The 18,412-nt window shown below is 41.7% G+C and overlaps 1 protein-coding gene across 1 annotated transcript in view; it reads right to left on the bottom strand.

Moving 5' to 3' along the window:
• Window positions 1-18,412, bottom strand: part of TBXAS1 (thromboxane A synthase 1) — a 227,206-nt gene that overhangs the window by 136,504 nt on the left and 72,290 nt on the right. Inside the window, exon 3 of the mRNA XM_085322558.1 lies at window positions 11,767-11,819. Within this exon, the coding sequence (XP_085178684.1) occupies window positions 11,767-11,819 (53 nt within the window). The remainder of the gene's footprint in view (window positions 1-11,766; window positions 11,820-18,412) is intronic.

Genomic DNA, 18,412 nt, shown 5'->3' with positions numbered 1-18,412 from the left:
AAAAAAAAAAAAAAAAAAAAAAAAAAAAAAGAAAAAAAAAAAAAAAAAGAAAACCACAAAACCAACTCGCTGAAAAACTCCCGCCTGCATTCACAGGGAAAATCGGCCTGGAACAATAAAACAGGACGGCAGCGCCGGTGCCTCGCCGAGCGCCGCCCTCCCAGAGGCTGCGGCAACGCTGCCATAACCCAGGAAAACGAAAACGTGAATGCAAGGAGGAACCATCCGAGCACGCGGGTACCTTGGGTCCTGCGGGCAACGAGGAAGGGCGGAAACACAGGACGGCTAGAGATTCACTGCTTTTAATATTTCTAAAATTACCGGTTTATGCTCGCCTCACCTGGAGTCTTTTTAAGCCCACAGAGATAATCCGGTTAAACAGGGAGCGCGAACCGCTGGGTAGTTTCGGCGCTGCCAGCAACCCCGTCCGTCAGTCCGGCCTCTCCAGCAGAAGGCAGCCCGCGGATCTAAGGGGTGTCAGCCGGAGTAAATCACTTAAGCAACTCCCCGCAGAAATTCAGGATTCAAAAGAGCAGGTTCAAGAGCAGCACGGCACGGGCAAACGCACCGCGTGCAACGGCCGCCGCGGTCACGTACGAACACGGTGGAGTATCGGAGGGCTATGGGGGGCTGCTTGAAGGCTCACGCACACGGGCATGCGCGTACTTCAGCACGGGTACTTCAGATGCTTTCCTGAGGAAACGAGCACGAGGAAAATAGCAGTTTCAAAAACCGAGTTCTGTTTTACAGCACTGATGAAAAGCCACATGCACTAGTTATGGGATAAAAGACAATGTAATGCCACTGATAGAGGAGGAAAAGTTAGGTCTGTACTAAGAACAAGTTTCGGTACCTCAAGTACTAAATCATCCAGTCCTGCAATATGTTTCTCTGCTCCAAAAATCAGAACACAATTACTTTAATAAGAAAATAATTTAATATTTAAAGGCTAATGCCTTACCACATGTTATTACATTACCATCTGACCTGTATTAACACGTCTCTCTGCACTGCACTTGCAGACTTTTTTTTTTTTTTTAATATTCTCCTGCCCCATGCATTGCTCATTTTCTACTGTGTCAAATGGACAGACAGTAGATGTATAAAACTGTTAGGCTGCTTTGATAATATTTTACTTTGGCTATTCATACAGAGTGCTGCTAAGATATTCAATGTGATAAAAGCCAAAAGACCAAGACCCTCTCATAATGTCATTTTTGAAAGAGTCTGCAGCAATTCCCGGTGTCCTTGCCAAAATTCTTTTTCAATAAAATAGATTCAAACATTGACAGAAAAACTTAGATTATTGCTGAGTAATAAAATGTCTACTGCTGGCCCTTACAGGGTTAGAACATTGCTCCCAACTCACTCCTATTCTTGTAAACTACTTTAAGATGCCTGGATTCATCTTAAAGGTCGCTGTACAAAACTTAATTCTCTTCTGTATGTACTACCATAAAAAAAAAAGTTATATAATATGAGAAAGACCAAAACCATTGGATCAAGTTCAAATACTCATAGCTCTACACTTCTAATGCAGCTACACTGAAGCAAGCATCAGCTTGATGGTTCTGGCTACTATTTTCAGGGCTGTTTATATGGGGAAGACATTCTGGGACAAGATATAGTTTGAATCTTAATAAAGTTAGACTAGTAAAAACTCCTATGGAAATACACCCATTTCAATATAATAATTGCTGGGGGAGTTGTTCACGTTTTTCCCTGATTTAGCTTGTGTCATTCCTGAGTTGGTGTGTCTGTACACGAGAGGTTTTTCTGACATTACCATCTCTGTTTAATTACATCAGTATAATTTTATCAGCATGACTAAAATAAATCCGCCTTCAAGACAAGCCTTCAGGTTTAAGCCACCAAATTTGATGGAAGGAAGGAAAGACTCCCAGCCCCCAGAGTAATGGTGGCTCAGCTCATTCCACGCTCCCCAACCTAGGAAAAACCAAATACCAGCTGAAAACTTCTCTCACTGCAGTGGAGTATATTTTTGCCTATTGCCTGACGAAGATGATGCCAAACTAACAAAGAAAAAGGAGGTATTTTGTTCCCCTTACTACTAATAAAACATAGTAGACTAAAACTGATCCCCAGACTAATAAGGAAGAGGAGAAACTAAAACCTATATATGACAAAACAATAAAAAAGTAATGAAGAGATTTATTGAAGTACATAAAAACCTTGGAATGACGTAAAAATTGTCAGGTCACGTTACTGTTTTCAGCTCAACATGGATAAGAAAATAATGGAGGAATAAAAATTAGAGCAGAGAGGGAAGATAAGGCATGGTGAAAGGGGGTTTGCAGAAGAGAAAATAAGAGAAAGAAAACAAAGCCAGGGCAGATGTGAAGGCAAAAACTTCCACAGTGAAAATACAAAGCCCACAAGACAAAGTTTTCAGTGTAAAGGGGAAAGGATAAACAACAACAACAAAAAAACCCAAACAACCCCAAAGCCTCCAAAGCAAGGGCACATTGGAGGACAAGGGCAGCAATGGAGTACAGCTCTGTAGCTACTGGGCTACAGTGGGGCAGTGGTCCTCCTCAAAGATGAAAACATGATAGTTTCTAGGAAATTAAACAAGATGCATCCTCAGTCCCCTCCCTTCCCAGCACAGCAGTGTCCTCAAGGACAGAGACCCACACAAATTTCCCTTTGCTGAGGGCTCCCCAACACAGAGAGGGCAGGTCTAACCAGCTCCTGCAGCTCCTGCCAGCAGGCGCAAGGAGGAGACAGGTTTTCTGATTTATCTGGGCTGCTACAAAGAAAAGCAAACTGGCAGTAGGGAGTAATTTGGAGAGGCGGTGATCCCACTCTGCTGTGATGTGTTGGGCAGCTAAGGAGAGCAGAAGGAGCTCCCAAGTTGCAGCTTTAGTTCAAAGCTGATCTGCGTCAAAGGGCTGCCAAGGAAGGGAAGGGGGAAATGCATTAGTAGGGATGATGCATTTTCCTCCCTCTGTGTAGGGAGAAGGGAAATGATTCAGGGACTTCATTTAAAAATTGCTATGCATGGTTCTGGGAACACCATGTAAATTCATAACCACATACATATCTGGTGAAGTCAGAGACCACTAATAACTGTACGCACCCACTTCAATTCACAATAAAATTTGCATCAATACTTCTAACTGCTGTAGGAAATTCTAATTAAAGCATATAATACTCATAGCAGAATATACAACACTGATGTTTTCCTATAATTTTAAATAGGATTGGTATACTGAAATAGTGCCCCAGATTTCAATCTTTTAAAAACTTTTGCCTACTTCTTCCCCAAATGGTGGAAAGGGGAACAAAATTACAATGTGGACTTTACAGCTTGTTAGGATTAACAAATCAGGCTCTGGTGGAGCAAGGTGAAGTGGGTAGATCAAGGTGAAATTAAGTACATAAGTCTTGCTCAGAATATTCCTTCCCCCTCCCTTAAATTAGAAGAACACAGTCTGGTACACAGGTGCTGATCATAACACTGTTACACAATAAGAAGAGGCAATCTGTCAAACAGGCCCATCCCAAACTCTTTAAAATGATGATTTTAAGCATTAATTAGCTAAGGAAGCAGGCAGCACAGATCAAGAATCATCCATACCATTATATTAGGTGTAAAATCCTACTCAGGCTGCACATTTTCAAGAGGAACTCCAGTTTTCAGATAATCTTAAAACTTAGTCCTTTTGAGCTCCAGGTTAATAGCTGAGTGCTGCACTAACAAAACGCAAGCAAACGTAGGAAGTAAGAAACCCCTCTCAGAAACAAAACCTCCTCTCAGTCAGAGCTGGAACCGACACATCCAGAAGCAAATTACAGTTTACTCAGTTTCCTCAACTGCTAACATACGTCCATAAGGCTACAGCCTTCACTGCTGCTTCACCCCACAAATGCTGGGGTTCTTGCCTTCATGCAGAGCCTTTTTACAACCTGCCAACGCTATCTTGGTGGAGCTGGACTGGCCAGCAAGGGTCTTCCCCCTACACAAACACCAACTCACCGAAGCAATGACCACAGCACATCGCACACAGCGCGAGCGCAGAAATGAACATTGTGAACATACTGTAGATGACAGGCACTGGCCTTTGCTGCCTTGCCAAGCAAGTATAAAACACTGGCTGCCTAACTTGGTTGGGTTTTGCACTCCCTTTCCAGAGGTGTAAAAGATTACATTAGGTCCTTGACTCACGTTGGCTTGAACAGCTCAGAAGAGTCACAGAGCAGTCAGATGGAAGAGAGAAACTTAGAAAAAAAATGCAGAAAAGATCACAAACCTGAACCTCAGCTACCCTGGGGTGACACCACAGATTGCAGAGAAGTTTAGTTTTGTATGCAAGACGGTTCACCACTTACATCAAACTTCTCCATCTCATTGATCTCACCCGTGCTAAAGGCTAGGACTACACCCTTTCGGTGGGCCTAAAAGATGGGGTCCCCAGACCCAAGCAGGACTCCAAGAGTGATAAAAATTAACAGCCTTCTCAGAGTAGACGAGCTCAAGTTGCACAGTTGTCATGGGAGGTCATAGTCCAGATGCAGGATTTTGTCCATGGCTAGGAAGAGCTCATTAATGAATGCCTTCAGCATTACCAGCATACACTAAGAATCAATTTGCAATGTCCCAGAGACCCAAGCACATTTGAAACATAGCAGAATTAAACTAGTCAACTAATTTACCATAAATTCTGCCTATAAACTGCATCCCAGAGGTATCCGTACCCTGCAAATGTAAAATGCTCCATAATGATCAGGCAGCCCACAAAAGCTATTAGAACTGTAATAGTTCTCAAAAAAGTGTGGTGTACAACCTCTTGGGTAAATCTCTAGGCATCAGTTCTAGACATCTTTGGCTGTGTTTTTAAGAGCAAACAGCTCTAGAGAGAAGAAAAATTAGTGATGATATAGCCCTGAATAACTCACAGGAGTTGTTCCAGGCAGCTTGATTCAACCATTGTAACCAACTACAACCAATACCTGATAATAGCAGTGTGAGGAGTCAAATGGAGGTGTAATATTGTACCATGACATTTCTTTTCAGTAAGGCTTAAAAAAAAAAGAGAGAGAGAGAGAGAGAGAGAGAGAGTCTAAAATTTCATTTTTTAATATCAATCAATTCCAATTCTTTATAGGGCTCTGAGGAAAAAAGTTCCAAAAATTTAACTTACAACTTGATATTAAAATTCTCATATTGCTCAGTCAATATTTGAAATAGTCTCTTTCGTTTCAGAAAGAACGGCTAACATATTACACAAGGGAATGGTAAAATTTTGTATATGCAAAGTGCTGTCAAAAAGAGTGAGGGGAGGGGAAAGAAATATTTTTCTCCCCATTAACTCTGTCCAGCTACAATAAACCTAAGTGTTTATGTGTACCAATAGCAGTTAAATATTTTTCAGGCACAAACACAATCGTTTCTTTTATGGCCCTGATTCAGCAGCAACGTAGATAAACTTCTGCCTAACTTGAAGCACATTGAATAGCACCATTGAGTTTAACGGGGATTACTCAGGTGTTCAAAGTTAGGCACATGTTTAAGGATTTTCCTGTACTAGGTTCACAGTTAGCAGTTACTTATGGGGAAAAACAGATAACTAACTCCCAGGAGTAGATCTGGGGCTGATTAACAATCCTGTAGAGTCACAGGACCTTATCACAATACCTAAATGAAGAAAAAAAGCGTGGGAAAAAAGTTCCTGACAGAATACTAATGTGAAAGACTTTACTCTGGCCAAAAAGTAAATCACTACTTAAGAAAACAAAAATCTTTATCAAATAAAATGTGAAATAGGATTACAAGGACATATAAATCAGAAATAGGATGTCTGTTTTACTTCCTCCCCCCGCCCCCATCCTTGCCTAGGCATGTTTTTCGCTAGCTGAAATATGTAGCAGTAATTTGTTTAAAATATATAAAAAAGAAAGGACCACAGGAAAGGTAGTAAGTCCATCAGACTCCAAAGTAAAAGATTAAGTCAAATAGGATAAGGCCGTTCATGAAATTGAAAAAAAAAAAAAAAAAAAAAAAGGAAAGAAATTTTTACGTAAGCTTTCAGAGACAAGGAGGAAAATACCTGTCCTAGGATTATTCTTTCCACATTAAGCAGAACAGATTAGAAAGCTGCTAGAAATTGAGAGGTACAAAAACAAGGTTAGGAAATTAAAATGGCATTAAAGACATTGTTTCTTCAGATAAATTAGCTGTACGATGAACATTTCTGCTGTTCCCTGCAGAATGAGATTGTGCCCCTGTTCAGTTTAGCTTCTCATCTAGGTGTTTTAAGGAGAGTATAAGGAAGGATGACGCTTTGTGAAAAGTTCCAAATTCCCAGAAGTGCACACCCCTCTTTTATACACAAGAGGGGAAAGCCCTAAACTTCGATGAATAACCAGTATATCTCATTCTGGTGGAGCGCGAGAACAGTCTCTGTTCAGTAACCGGCTGTCTGGTTCTCAAGGGCTCTCAAACCTTTAAACACCAATTAATGTTACAAGACCGGCGATTCGAAGGAAGATCTGCTTGGGGACGACTAGAAACGTCTCTGGTGCATCTTCCCTTCTCCCTCCCCTTTACCTCTGACTCTACCCAGCAGGTTACACTTTATAGCTGAAGTAACTGTCTATATTAGACACTTTCTTATCTTCCCTCCTAACTCATATTTTGTTTTCTTTTTGTTTGTTTTTTTACCAGGAGGAAAGAAAACCAAGTCTCAATTTGTTTTTTTTCATGATTTACTATTTATGAAGTTGTATTTAAGTGTTTTATTTTGGGGATAGTTATTCAGTGAGTAGGGAAGTGGGAGTGGGTGGGGGGTGGCATTTATATATCAGAACTATCAACCTCTGCTTTGTAATGGTTTTTCATTACATTACATTACATTTCATTCTGGTGCGCGCTCCACCAAGGCCACTAGCAGCAGGGAGAAAAGCCTGTTTCTTGTCCACATTTCTCCAATTCTGGACTCATTTGCCAAAATGCTAACTATCGCCATCTGCATTAGTGGTTTTGGGGGAGAGATGTCAAGCATTAGGACAGAACCAGCTTAGTCTGCAAAGACTTCTGGAAAGCAGTCAGCTGCCAGAGGAGCTTACAGTCATAACTAACCCCTGGCCATAYTTCACATTAGTGTCTGGCCCCATGATCCATCCTGTTCCTTTAAACTGCCCACCCACCTAAAGTGAYCAGGCTTGATCTTGATTCCAATATTACTAGGAAATCATTAAAGGAATAACTTAAGGAATATTAGAAAGTCTTTAAGAGAAAAACAAAAAAACCTATAGACTGGATATAAGAAAACCCAGTCTTGTCCWATTTTACATTGTTTTCTGTGTATTACCTGAAGATGTGCTAAAAGTAACCAGCAATAAAGCAACATCCTCTTTAGGTGGATAGGRAGCTCCATTCACATCCATGTTGTCACAAGGTGCTCAGGAGTTTGTTCATATACTCATTTCTGCACCTGCACCTTGAAATGCTTCTTGCAGCACCGTGCCAGCCCTGAGATGCTTAYGCTGGAGCCCAGCACACGCTCAGCGTGGCTAAAGGTAGTTTGCTGCAGGTGCTCATATTAGGAGCTGAGAATGATCTACAACTGCATTTTGTCAGAAACATTTCAATTACTTTCTACCTTTATCAGAAAATGCTGATTTTAAGCTTGTTGACTCCCTTTGCCAGCCCGCACCCTGACAGCTCTGGTTCCAAATTTCCCAATTGTCTTCTGCTTTCTAGCAACAGTTTGTTCCCAAATCCCTCTTCTTACTCCTCCTGGATCCCATTTCTACCTTACTTTCTTCATCTTCTCTTTAGCACTTACTGAACTACTTTCTACTCCACTTATTTTCTCCCAAGTAGCTCGCAAATTTGCTTTTCCCCTACCGACAAATTCATGTAACTGAGATACCTGCTGTTGGCATTAGAGTTCAGTCTGCTGATCAATGCTTATGTTGCTTTCTTCATCTTGTCTCCTTTTGTCTAGATGTGAGCTCTGAGGACCATCCTCTATTCTTTGTTTGTACATGCCTAGGACAACAAGGTCCTCGTTTTAATCAGACTTTAGATTCAATTTAAATAGCCAAAATTAACTATGGGTGAGGTAGTTATTCTTAATAAGTCCTCCTTAATAAGCTGTCAGGAAGGCATCAGGTATTTCAAAATACTCCACAAACTTCTGCAGTTTTGTCTCCTCAGCCCACTTTTTACTCTAATTTTTCACAATAGTATAGAATTAGTTATTTTTTTAATCATGATTCATATTAGACCTATTCAATATCACTTTATAATAACAAACAAAATAGTGGATTTGACAACTCCAGTGCTACTTCTGCAGGCTTTTGCAAAAAATCTGYGACCACATTCTAAAAAACTACATTATGGCCTCCTCCATTTTCCTCAAGAAAAACATGGAAAAACACGGGGGAGATATATAGTAGCAGTAAGCCCAGAAAACAATGCATATTTGGCAAGCCTTCTCGTAACAGGTTGATGTTGACAGCTCCAGGCAAGGAAGAGTAAGAACAGGCTTTGACCTACTGCAAGCTGTTTCATATGCAAAAACTACATGAAGGAAGAATATCCCCCCAACAAATTTCATTGTTTTTTTAATGTTACATTATGACTCCTTTACTGTGGCCAGCTAGGTAAACGTTACAAACTCTTGCACTCTTCCCAAATTCACTGCTATGACTGGTGGCAGGATAGGTTCATTCATCCCAGAGGCAGTTATCACCTGCTCACTGGAGACGGTATAGTATTTTCCGTTCCTGGCTGTGTGTCCTCTAGGCCAAGAATCCTTATTTTGACACTATTCTCCCGTTCCACATCACCCATACACATTTCCAGTGCCATAAAGTCATGACGTGATCACAATAAGCAATCCAAGCCATACGAAATGCGTATATAAAACAAAACTTAATTCACTGCCTTTGGAGCTCTGCTAATGTTATAGCAATTGCTTTTCTGACTCTGTAAAGTATACTCTCCCTGTCCATTTCTTTTCAGCCCTGCAGCTCTGTTTCTCAGAGGTTTTCTCCTCTTGCCACCCATTTCCCATGAGCAGCCACAGCCTACAATAGAAATGGAACAATTGGATACAGTGTGGGTGAGAATAAAGTGTCAAAATATGAAAATTCACCCAAAACGAAGCAACTGATCTCCAAAGAAACCAAGACCATTTCCCTGCAAAATTCTTATCATAAAGGAGAATAGTCAACACAAACCTTAACACAAACTTTAACATGCATCAATACAATGCTTTCCAAATAGGATATTCTTCACTTTACATTTGGTGTGGAGCACCACATATTTTACAGGAGATATTTTTATGAAAAGTACTTCAAACTATAAGTTAACTCTAAGCTATCCTTCTGTTGCACAATCACTTCAAAGGCGATGTCTGGGACATGAACCAGCCACGCCAGTCCAGCTCTCCTTTTGTAGCTAACCATCGAGTCGTTTGCTACCCCCTTGGCCTCCATCGTGGGCCTCCTCTGTATGAAAACAGGCAGCAGTTTTCACAGTACACAACTGAGGACTATTTGCATTGTCTGTCTCTATAAGAGAGTAACACTGTCACCTCTCCTTCGGATCCACACATCGGAGCAAAGGAGGGAAAAAATGGTTTTGTGACCTACAAAAGCCTTACTTGAAATAATTCTCTACGACTTGAGGCCTTTTGGAATGGAAGGGATATATTGTTTTGACTTGATTAAAGCTGAAAAGTTGATTTGACATCCTGTTGTCAAGGAAACCAATTCACACACAAAAGAAAACAGTTGTGATGGTATCATTCAGACTATTCAAGTGACCTTAGAATGAAAAAAAAGGCTTCAGTTCCAAAGATTTGTATTCAACTCACTTCACCACTGTTGAAATAAAGATCATTGCTCTTTATGCTTATTGGAAAGCAGTTTTCAATCTGGAAAAAGCAAAATGCCACCTCTTCTCCCAGTCTKCTGACCCAATAGTTTGCTGGGACTATACACACAAATTCACCTACTGCTCCTTGCTTATTTCAAAAAAAATCTATAGAAAGAGCCCCATAGAAGACGTACAGGGAAGGAGAGGGAATTTCACTATCTGGTAAGACCATGACAAATACCCCCTATACATCCCACGCCTATTGAATACCAGTTTAGCAAGCCAGGTATTAAAACATCTTCCTTTAGCTACAAACAAAGCTCACCTCAAGCACAGCAACGTTTGAGCCCGGCTTTGTTTTCCTGGGAGATGTCAAAAGYAGTATTTATTCTCTGTCAGCCTCCCAGGTCCCTCACAAATCGCGTCTGACAGGCACACGGTAAAGGGGACACGGTTACGCTCAACCTGCTCATTCCTCCTGCCCACCAGGCAGAGYCATCCTTGCAGACCACCACCACCCAGCTATGTACTCTGTGCAATCTCACCAAGGCTTAATGCTTTCTCTCATTCCCTAACAGCTATGAGGAGAAGAGGAAAATGAAACTTCCTATTCATCTGCTCACACACTGCAATTATATACCCCTTTCTCCAGTGACRTAGCCTCTGCCTGGCCAAGTGAGGAGGCAGACGACTAAATAGCAACTTGTCTCCAACTCAGCTAAGAAAAAAATAGGCATGATATTAATAAGGAGGGAAATACACTGAAGAATAATGCCAGTGTTCTTATATTATTGTCATTTAAAGACATCACACCAAAGGCCACGGAGATAATAAGCCTCAGTCATTCCCCATTTATTACACAACATACAAATTGCCACACAGTTAATGAATATCTTTCTCTATTTCTGGCCGGCCAGCACGCTGTATTGTTTCTTCTTAGACAAGAACTTAACCAATGCTACTCATTATTTCCATCTCCTCTTGCAGCACTTTGTCCTTAGGGCTGAGCATAAATGCCACAAGAAGGCTGCAACTGGAGCATCAAATGCTTCGTACGACTGAGTCGGACTTCTTCGCGATAGAGCTTTTCTTGCTGGAAGAGCATCCAAAGCATATTTGTATCATTTATGAATATGCGTGCACACACACTCATATATGCATTCTTACTTGTATTAAAACCTCAGGAGAACATAGAAGAAAACCTTTTGACATTGTCTGTACTTTGTGGACACTGCTCAACGCTTATATATTAAAATAATAAGTACACTAGAAACACCAGCTGACCACAGCAACAGAAGTTACCATGAAATAACCTCATTTCCGCTTAATGACATCTGTAAGGTAGTTCTCAGAATAGAAATGACTTTCACAGAAATGTGAAAGTGCTGGTATGAAAGAATATCTCACTTAAACTCTCTTTACTTCTAATAAACTGTTAAGATAGTACAGCTGAGCTATACAGAGAGGAATGCCTTCTAATCTGTTCATTATATTTTAAGTTTAGGATTTCCGCATAAATATAGATGGTGAGAGCTGCACAAAATTCATACTATTTCATAAATTATTTTAAGACATTAAATTATGATTTCCAGCATTCACCAGAAGGATAAGCAGTATGCAAATGAAAGGAGAATTTTGAAGGATGGCAGCTTTGTGTAGTGGTGAAAAAGGATAAACTCAAGGTGCTTAATTTAAYATTAAAAAGAAAGACGAAGCTCAACACCAAAAGCATAAGCCAAGGCTATTTTCTGCATGTAACCAGACCACTTCCATCTCTAATCCCTGAAATACTGCAGTCTGCATTTTGCTTGACATCATCTTGGCGTTTTCTCTCCTCTCTCTCAAATAAACCCAAAACAAAGCAAACAGCAACAGCCACAAAAGCAGAAAGCTGGTGGCACTGCTAAACTTACCCACAAACCGGTCCATACTCCTTTATGAGCTTTGAGTGGCTTTCCCAAAAGCCCTGGGTAAAAGGAAAGAAAAACATCAGTGTTTTAGAACAGTATTTGACATAAACCCTATCAATACAGCATTGCTACTACTTACCCCAGTTTTGAAACTCACCTTGGGGGGCCATTAACTCAAAATTTCACCTTACTCCCCTTCTCAATCTGCTAAAATAGTTTAGAAATTATGACTGAGGGGAAGGAATCAAAAACCAAAGGACCCGGAAAACCATGAAAAATTTTCCTCAGTCTTAGAAAACAAAATCTCCCTCCTTTCATGCATTTCACTACAAAATATGTTATCATTCCATTGTATTTTTGACTAATTTCATGATTTGGGGGCTTGACTCAATTTTTTGTCTCATATATGTAGCAATGGAAAAGACAGAGAAATTAATAATAGAATTACTTATATGACTTACTACAGAAGAGAAATTCACTGAAGAACAAGAGCTTGTTTTTTTTTGTTTTGATTATATTATTTAAAAAAATCCTCCAAAGTTAGAGTCTGGCATGAGGTATTCTGCAAAATAGTAAGCAGATTTATTTTAACAAACTTCTAGAATTTTCACTGCTTCATTCTCATAACTGATGAAAATTGGTGGCCATTTATATAAATAAATCTGCCACTATACTAAATTGTCAATGTCCTAAATGAATTCAAATCGCTTATTCTGAAAGGTGTGTAAAATGTATCCCCAAAAGAGAACATGAAAAAGATTCGTATCAAAAAATCTGCAATATTTGAGCACCATATTATGTTGTGTTTGAACTTGTCTATGGAAAAATAACACATTTGACTGCGTTAATCTGCATTTGTATTAATTCAAGAAAGCCTGTATTGWGATCTATCTTCATTCTTCAGAGAAAATTCACCAACAAAGTAAAATACTTCAGTCTCACATTGAAACTTTCTTATTTTTTATGACATACTGTAGAATATTAGCTAGAACAACATGAAATATCATAAACAAAGCACAGACATAAAYGAACAAGGTACAGTATAATGTGTGCGCGCTTTGGGAGCATTTTCCCCACCAAACAAAAGAAAATCTAGTAATCAATAGTAGTCTAATTTATCACTTAAGTTAGTAAGACACTCGCCATGACTTACAACTCTCCTCTTATAAAGCCCTTTGATTGCTTTTTATTCTTAATRCATTGCAGGGCAGGAGGGGTTGGTTTTTCTTTTTTTAAAATCACAGACCTGTATTTGTTTGGTTTACAGGACAACGTGTCATCAAGTGAAGGCAGGACCTTTAGGTTTTCCATATGGGATAAAACAATAAAGCACCGGATGGCATAGAAAAAACACACCAGGAAAAGGATAAAATTAAAAAGGCRATGGTTTAGATGATTACCATAAATACATAGATTCCCATCTGAAAAATATCTTACTACTAAGTAAGGAAAAAAGCCTTGTCTGCTAACATGTGAAGAACCAAAGTGGACAGAGCACCCGTGAGAAACACCTTGCTCTATCACAAATGCACACAGCTAACTCGGAAAGGTTTCTACCCGCAGCCTCCGAGGGAGGGGAGAGGATGTGTACCTGCCCATGCCAACCTGCTTTTTGCTACCGCAAAACTTCCGCGCTAGTGGGAGCTGCATCACTTCAGCTTTATAAAGGCTGCCTGCTGGCTTTCCCCAGCCGACACAAGGGAAGAGCCTGGGCCAAACCTTCCTCCAGCTCTGTCCTTCCAGCAGTCGCCTACGGTTGCGCCAGGCGGTCTCAGGCCACCTTGCCGGTTAGAGCAGCTCCAATCTGCATAAACGCGGTTTAAAGATTTACAGCCGCTTTTAGGCACCAGAGCGACGCAGGGCAGCGCTCGGTGTCACCAGGCAGAGTCAAGCCCTGAGCWCCACCGGGCTGTCAAACGCTCCCGTACTGGAGCGTTAGCAGTCACGGGGGACAGAGGGGACTTTGAGACAAGGCAGCACCGGGTCTGCACCCGAGCCCTCCTTCCTCCTAGCCCAAACATTCAAAGCGGATAGCCCAAACCGCAGCCAAAACACCATCCGTTAAATTTGCTTGGGATTGCAAGCACGCACATACGTATTGCACTTGCTGTACCCACCAGCTGCATTCCAGCAAGCCAGCAGGATATTAACATTTACAAGAAGCCGATGCTCTAAATGATTCAGTAAAAAAGCCTTCCAGAAAGCCAGCTTCTTGAAAGCCCTTCTCCTGGCTCACTGCAATAGCGGGGTCAGGCAGAACGCATTTCAAATCAGACTTGTTAACCAATAACTGATTTTCCACCTCCAGGTCTCCTAAACGATTACACCAGCTTAAAATTAACTACACACATTGGGTCCCCTCTCCCCCCGAAAGCAGGAAGTACACACCTCCAGGATGGGGGGAGGGAAGGACTTTGAAAGCATCTGGGGGAAACGGTGAGAAAGCATCCTTGAGAGTAAAGAAAGCACTTGATCTCCAGGCCCCAGGACACTTTCTCACATCCCGCTCGCTTGCGCACACACAGTACAGTGCGGCTCTGCCTCCGCTGTCCGCCCCAGGGACCCACAGCCACCCCAGCCCCCTCGCACTGCAACGGCACGGCAAGTACCGGGGAGCAGGTGGCACCGGGCCACCCGCGGCACACCGGGAACCGGCGTGTGCGGWGTGCCGAGGGGCTGCAGTGGCTGAAGCACGGGCAAGGCAGAAGGAGCGCGCGTGTATCCCGTCTCCTGCTTAGTGCGGCGAGGCTGGCGAAGCGACCAGGAGCCAGTGCTGAGATGAGAAGGGAGGGATGGAGGGATGGAAGGAGAGAGGARGAGAAAGCTGGAGGGGAAAAGAAAAGAGTGAGGAAGGAGTTACTACAGTTGATTAAAGTTTGATATTTTTTTATGTTTCTCTTGCCCACAATTATCATTTTCAGTTGCACACCAAAATCAACAATGCTATCCCAAGTACCTGAAAGACTTTCATGCTTATACATATATATGTATAAAGAAGCTTGCATCTCTCCTAGATAGCTGTAAGGAAGGCCAATGATTTGGTAACTATCTCAAACACACAGCAAGGGGGACATGCTGCACCCGGGTAGCCTTGCCATTACTGCACCTTCATCCATGAACACAACTCCCAGCAAAGAGGTACCTTAAAAACATCCTCCTCYTCCTGCAGTGAGGCATGTTTGAAGCACAGAAAGCCTCATAAGTGCCATTGGTAGCTTCACATTAGCTGAGGTCAAGCTGGTACAAGGTATGTTATTGCAGGTTTGTCTGGTTTTATAACTGCAATTTTAAGTAATACACACAGGACAACTAAGAACTTGCTCACCACCAGCAACTTTTTCATGAAAACAGAGAKAGAAACCGCTCCTCAACTCCCCAAGACCACATAGCAGGGGAACAAAAAGATGAGGCGGCAAACTCAGAAACTGTGCCTCTTAGACATGTACCTAGTGGTTTACACAGTCATAAATCAGGCTCTGCAATGACGTAATGCRTGTGAGGAAGGAGGTAACAGTGAAAAATGGAAACAGAATTAATTTTTTCCCCCCTTTAATGAAAAAAGAAGGAAGCTGAAAAGCAAAACGATGCAAGATAYTACGAGCTGACACAGAGCACTTCAGGAAGAACTGCAGCACATTAAACAATCGCTCCTAACAGGGAAGCGTAAAAAAACATGGTCAGTAATACCGTTCCAAGTTAGAAAAAAAAATCACTTAGCCCTTTTCTTTGTCTGGAAACCTGCAGCACACGAATCGCCATAAACAACAACTTCAAAAAGGGCTGGGGCAGGGGGGAGCGCTGCGTTTGGCCCCGACAGCGAGGTACCAGCCTGATGACAGCCCATTATCACACAAGATAATGCAGGAGTATGCAAGGATTCGCTCCCTGAAGAAAGCATATTTTACAGCATCTGGTACACCATGGAAACAGCAGCTCAAGTGGGCTGACTGCTGCACACCCAGAAGGCTTCTTTGTTTACATGGCTGGCGGTTGCCTCCCTACAGGGAATTTGCATTCTCCCCTTCCTTTATGCATATATCACSAGTATTTGTGTGCAAAACCACTTGCGGGGCCATATCCTGCTCTCAGGGGTACAGGTGCGAGCCCTGCCCTATGAAATGGGATGTGGGGCTACATCAGCTGGATCAAAATCTGGCCACTGCTGACTATCCTGAGATACTGAACATTGAGATTTTAGCCTGTGCAGCACATAAATCAAAGGGCCTCAGGAAGGTTTGAGCAGCCCTGTTTCTTTTTTCAATAGGTTCTGCTGTTCCAAGATGGATCCTTCAGCAATTTCATCTTTGCTATACGTTCACCTTGCTAGTTCTTCACAGTCTCAAAAATCTGCAGCAGTGTCATCATTCCTACTTGCTGAAAATGGCTGTAGGCACTAAGCCAAAGTTTTCAGAAACAGCCAGTAGTAGTGTGCATTCCAGTTCTGGGGATGTCTATGTTAGGCATTATCAGACCTATTCTTGTTAGGTGCCACATGCCTGCTGATCTCATGGACTGCAATTGGGGACCATATTTAAAAGTGCAAGCTTAATGTGACCCAAACTGCATGGACGCTTTGCAACATTTCAGCTTCCTGCAGCCAGAAAATAAATCATGAGGCTTATGAAGCTAGCTATGGTCCTTAAGAACCACTAGATAAAATGGCTTCAAGGGGACCATGTAGATAGGATCCGGCAGATGTAGCTCAGAACTTGGACTTCAAAAAAATATTACTTCCAGAGCACAGCAAGGGTTGCCCCTGCACTTGGTAGCATACTGGATGCTACAAAGACTAACGAGCTGTGTGAGGACTTGCATGACATGCCCCTCAAAATCCACTGCAATTAGGAAACATTACACATGCAAGAATAGCCAAGGGAAGAAGCCTTCTTTTGTTACCCCTTTCTTGAAAGCACCATACTGACAGGATGGGATCCAAATCTCCCTAACCACTGAATATACAAGATTTTTAGCATTCAGTAGGCTTCAAGTGTCTTTCTTCCTTAGACCACTTGGAGAAACCCAACCACTAATAACCTAGCATCCAAATCGATGGATATATATCATTTTTTTGAAATACAAGCTAACATTTAATTAAAGCAAACTTGTATCAGTCTGCAGCCCACTTCGAAGGGCTGACCCCTCCCTTAGATGGTACATCATCACCAGTAATAATCCTAACAAAAACACTAGGATGCCAGCAAATAAGAGAAGGAACAGCATGAACTACTAACCAGCCTGATTCCAAGCCATGTACATAGTTTGTTTCCTTCCATCATTATCCCTAATAGCTGTCCTCTGTGTGCAATTTAGTTTAATTTATGTGTGCGCCATTTCAGACTTTAAAAAACACATATAGACCTTCCAAATTTATTAAAAGCAGCCTTCCTACCCTTTATAGTTATTAAGAGAGGTTAGTGTTATGTAATTAAGTTAATCCTCATCAGTAAAGGCTAATTAACYGAGTGCTAATTGAATCTGCATATGAAAATGTGGACAATGTGTTCTCATTATACAATCACAAAACTTACCTGAACTAAATACCAAACAAATTATAAACATTTTCTTTTACCTTTACAGATCTTTAAGAAAACCAAGGAGGAAGGTTCCCTTCTATTTGCTATGTCAGCCCTTGCTGTCTTAAGCAAGGAGGTGTCATTTCCTAGTTCTGAGAAACTGCTAAGTCCTTCMCTGAAGGATGGCTATCTTTCCCCTTGCACAAGCTCTCCCTGTCTACCTACTCTCTGTCCTCAATCCACACCTTCACCTCCCTCCTCTCATTCTTCCTGTTACCTTCTCCAGTCCGAGACGCTTTGGAAATCAAGTCACATCACCCAAAGGATCACACAACATAACATAATTCAGTCATCCAGACTCTCCCCAAAACCCTGCACACAGCCAATGCAAAGCCCCCGGTGCAGCTTGGGCAGCGCACCACCTTTTCATCCCCAAAGGTGCAATCCAATTTCTCAGTAAAGCCATTACAAGAAAATGGCTTCATCTCATTCCAGTCTACCTAGGAGTGTCTATATTACAAAAACAAGACATGTTTTGGACCCTTTTCAGCCTTTGCTCAAGACATTTACAGTTTAAAACAGTCAAGTTTCCAAGAGGGAATTAAGAAAAGCACATCACCCTTTCTGGTATTTGCTGTCTCTCCCCATTAACCAGGTTAATGGCTGATCCTAATAGGTTGGTAACTTAAGAGACAGTGGGAGGCAGGGGAAGCCAAGCAAACAAATACCAAATTGTGCGCCTGACCTCAATAGCCTGCAAGATTTCTCAGTGCATAGAGCCCACACAACCCTCACATTTTCTCACAAACTCCACCATGTGTTTTAAAATCCAAGTTGTAACCAACAGCACAGTCTATGGTGTAAGTGGAATGGTCACATGCAGCAGCTGCAGTCATTTAACATCCCCTCATGCACCACTACTGGTCCACCAATAAAACCTTAGTACTGCTTCTTTAGAACTATCCAAAGAAAAGAGAGACAGAAAGAATGAGAAATGTGATGCACCCAGCGTATCTTTCTTTGGAAAGATAACATATTTTCTAGGTAAAGGAACTGGGACAGATCTACAGAGATATCAGCAAGGCACTTAGTCTGGTGGCACTTGAAGAGTCCTCACACCCAAAAGGATGAAGATC

Source organism: Rhea americana, unplaced genomic scaffold (assembly GCF_003343005.1).
Source record: "Rhea americana isolate MKP2758 unplaced genomic scaffold, rheAme1 scaffold_79, whole genome shotgun sequence".
Lineage (NCBI taxonomy): Eukaryota > Metazoa > Chordata > Aves > Rheiformes > Rheidae > Rhea > Rhea americana.
This window is presented reverse-complemented; position numbering and strand designations above follow the sequence as displayed.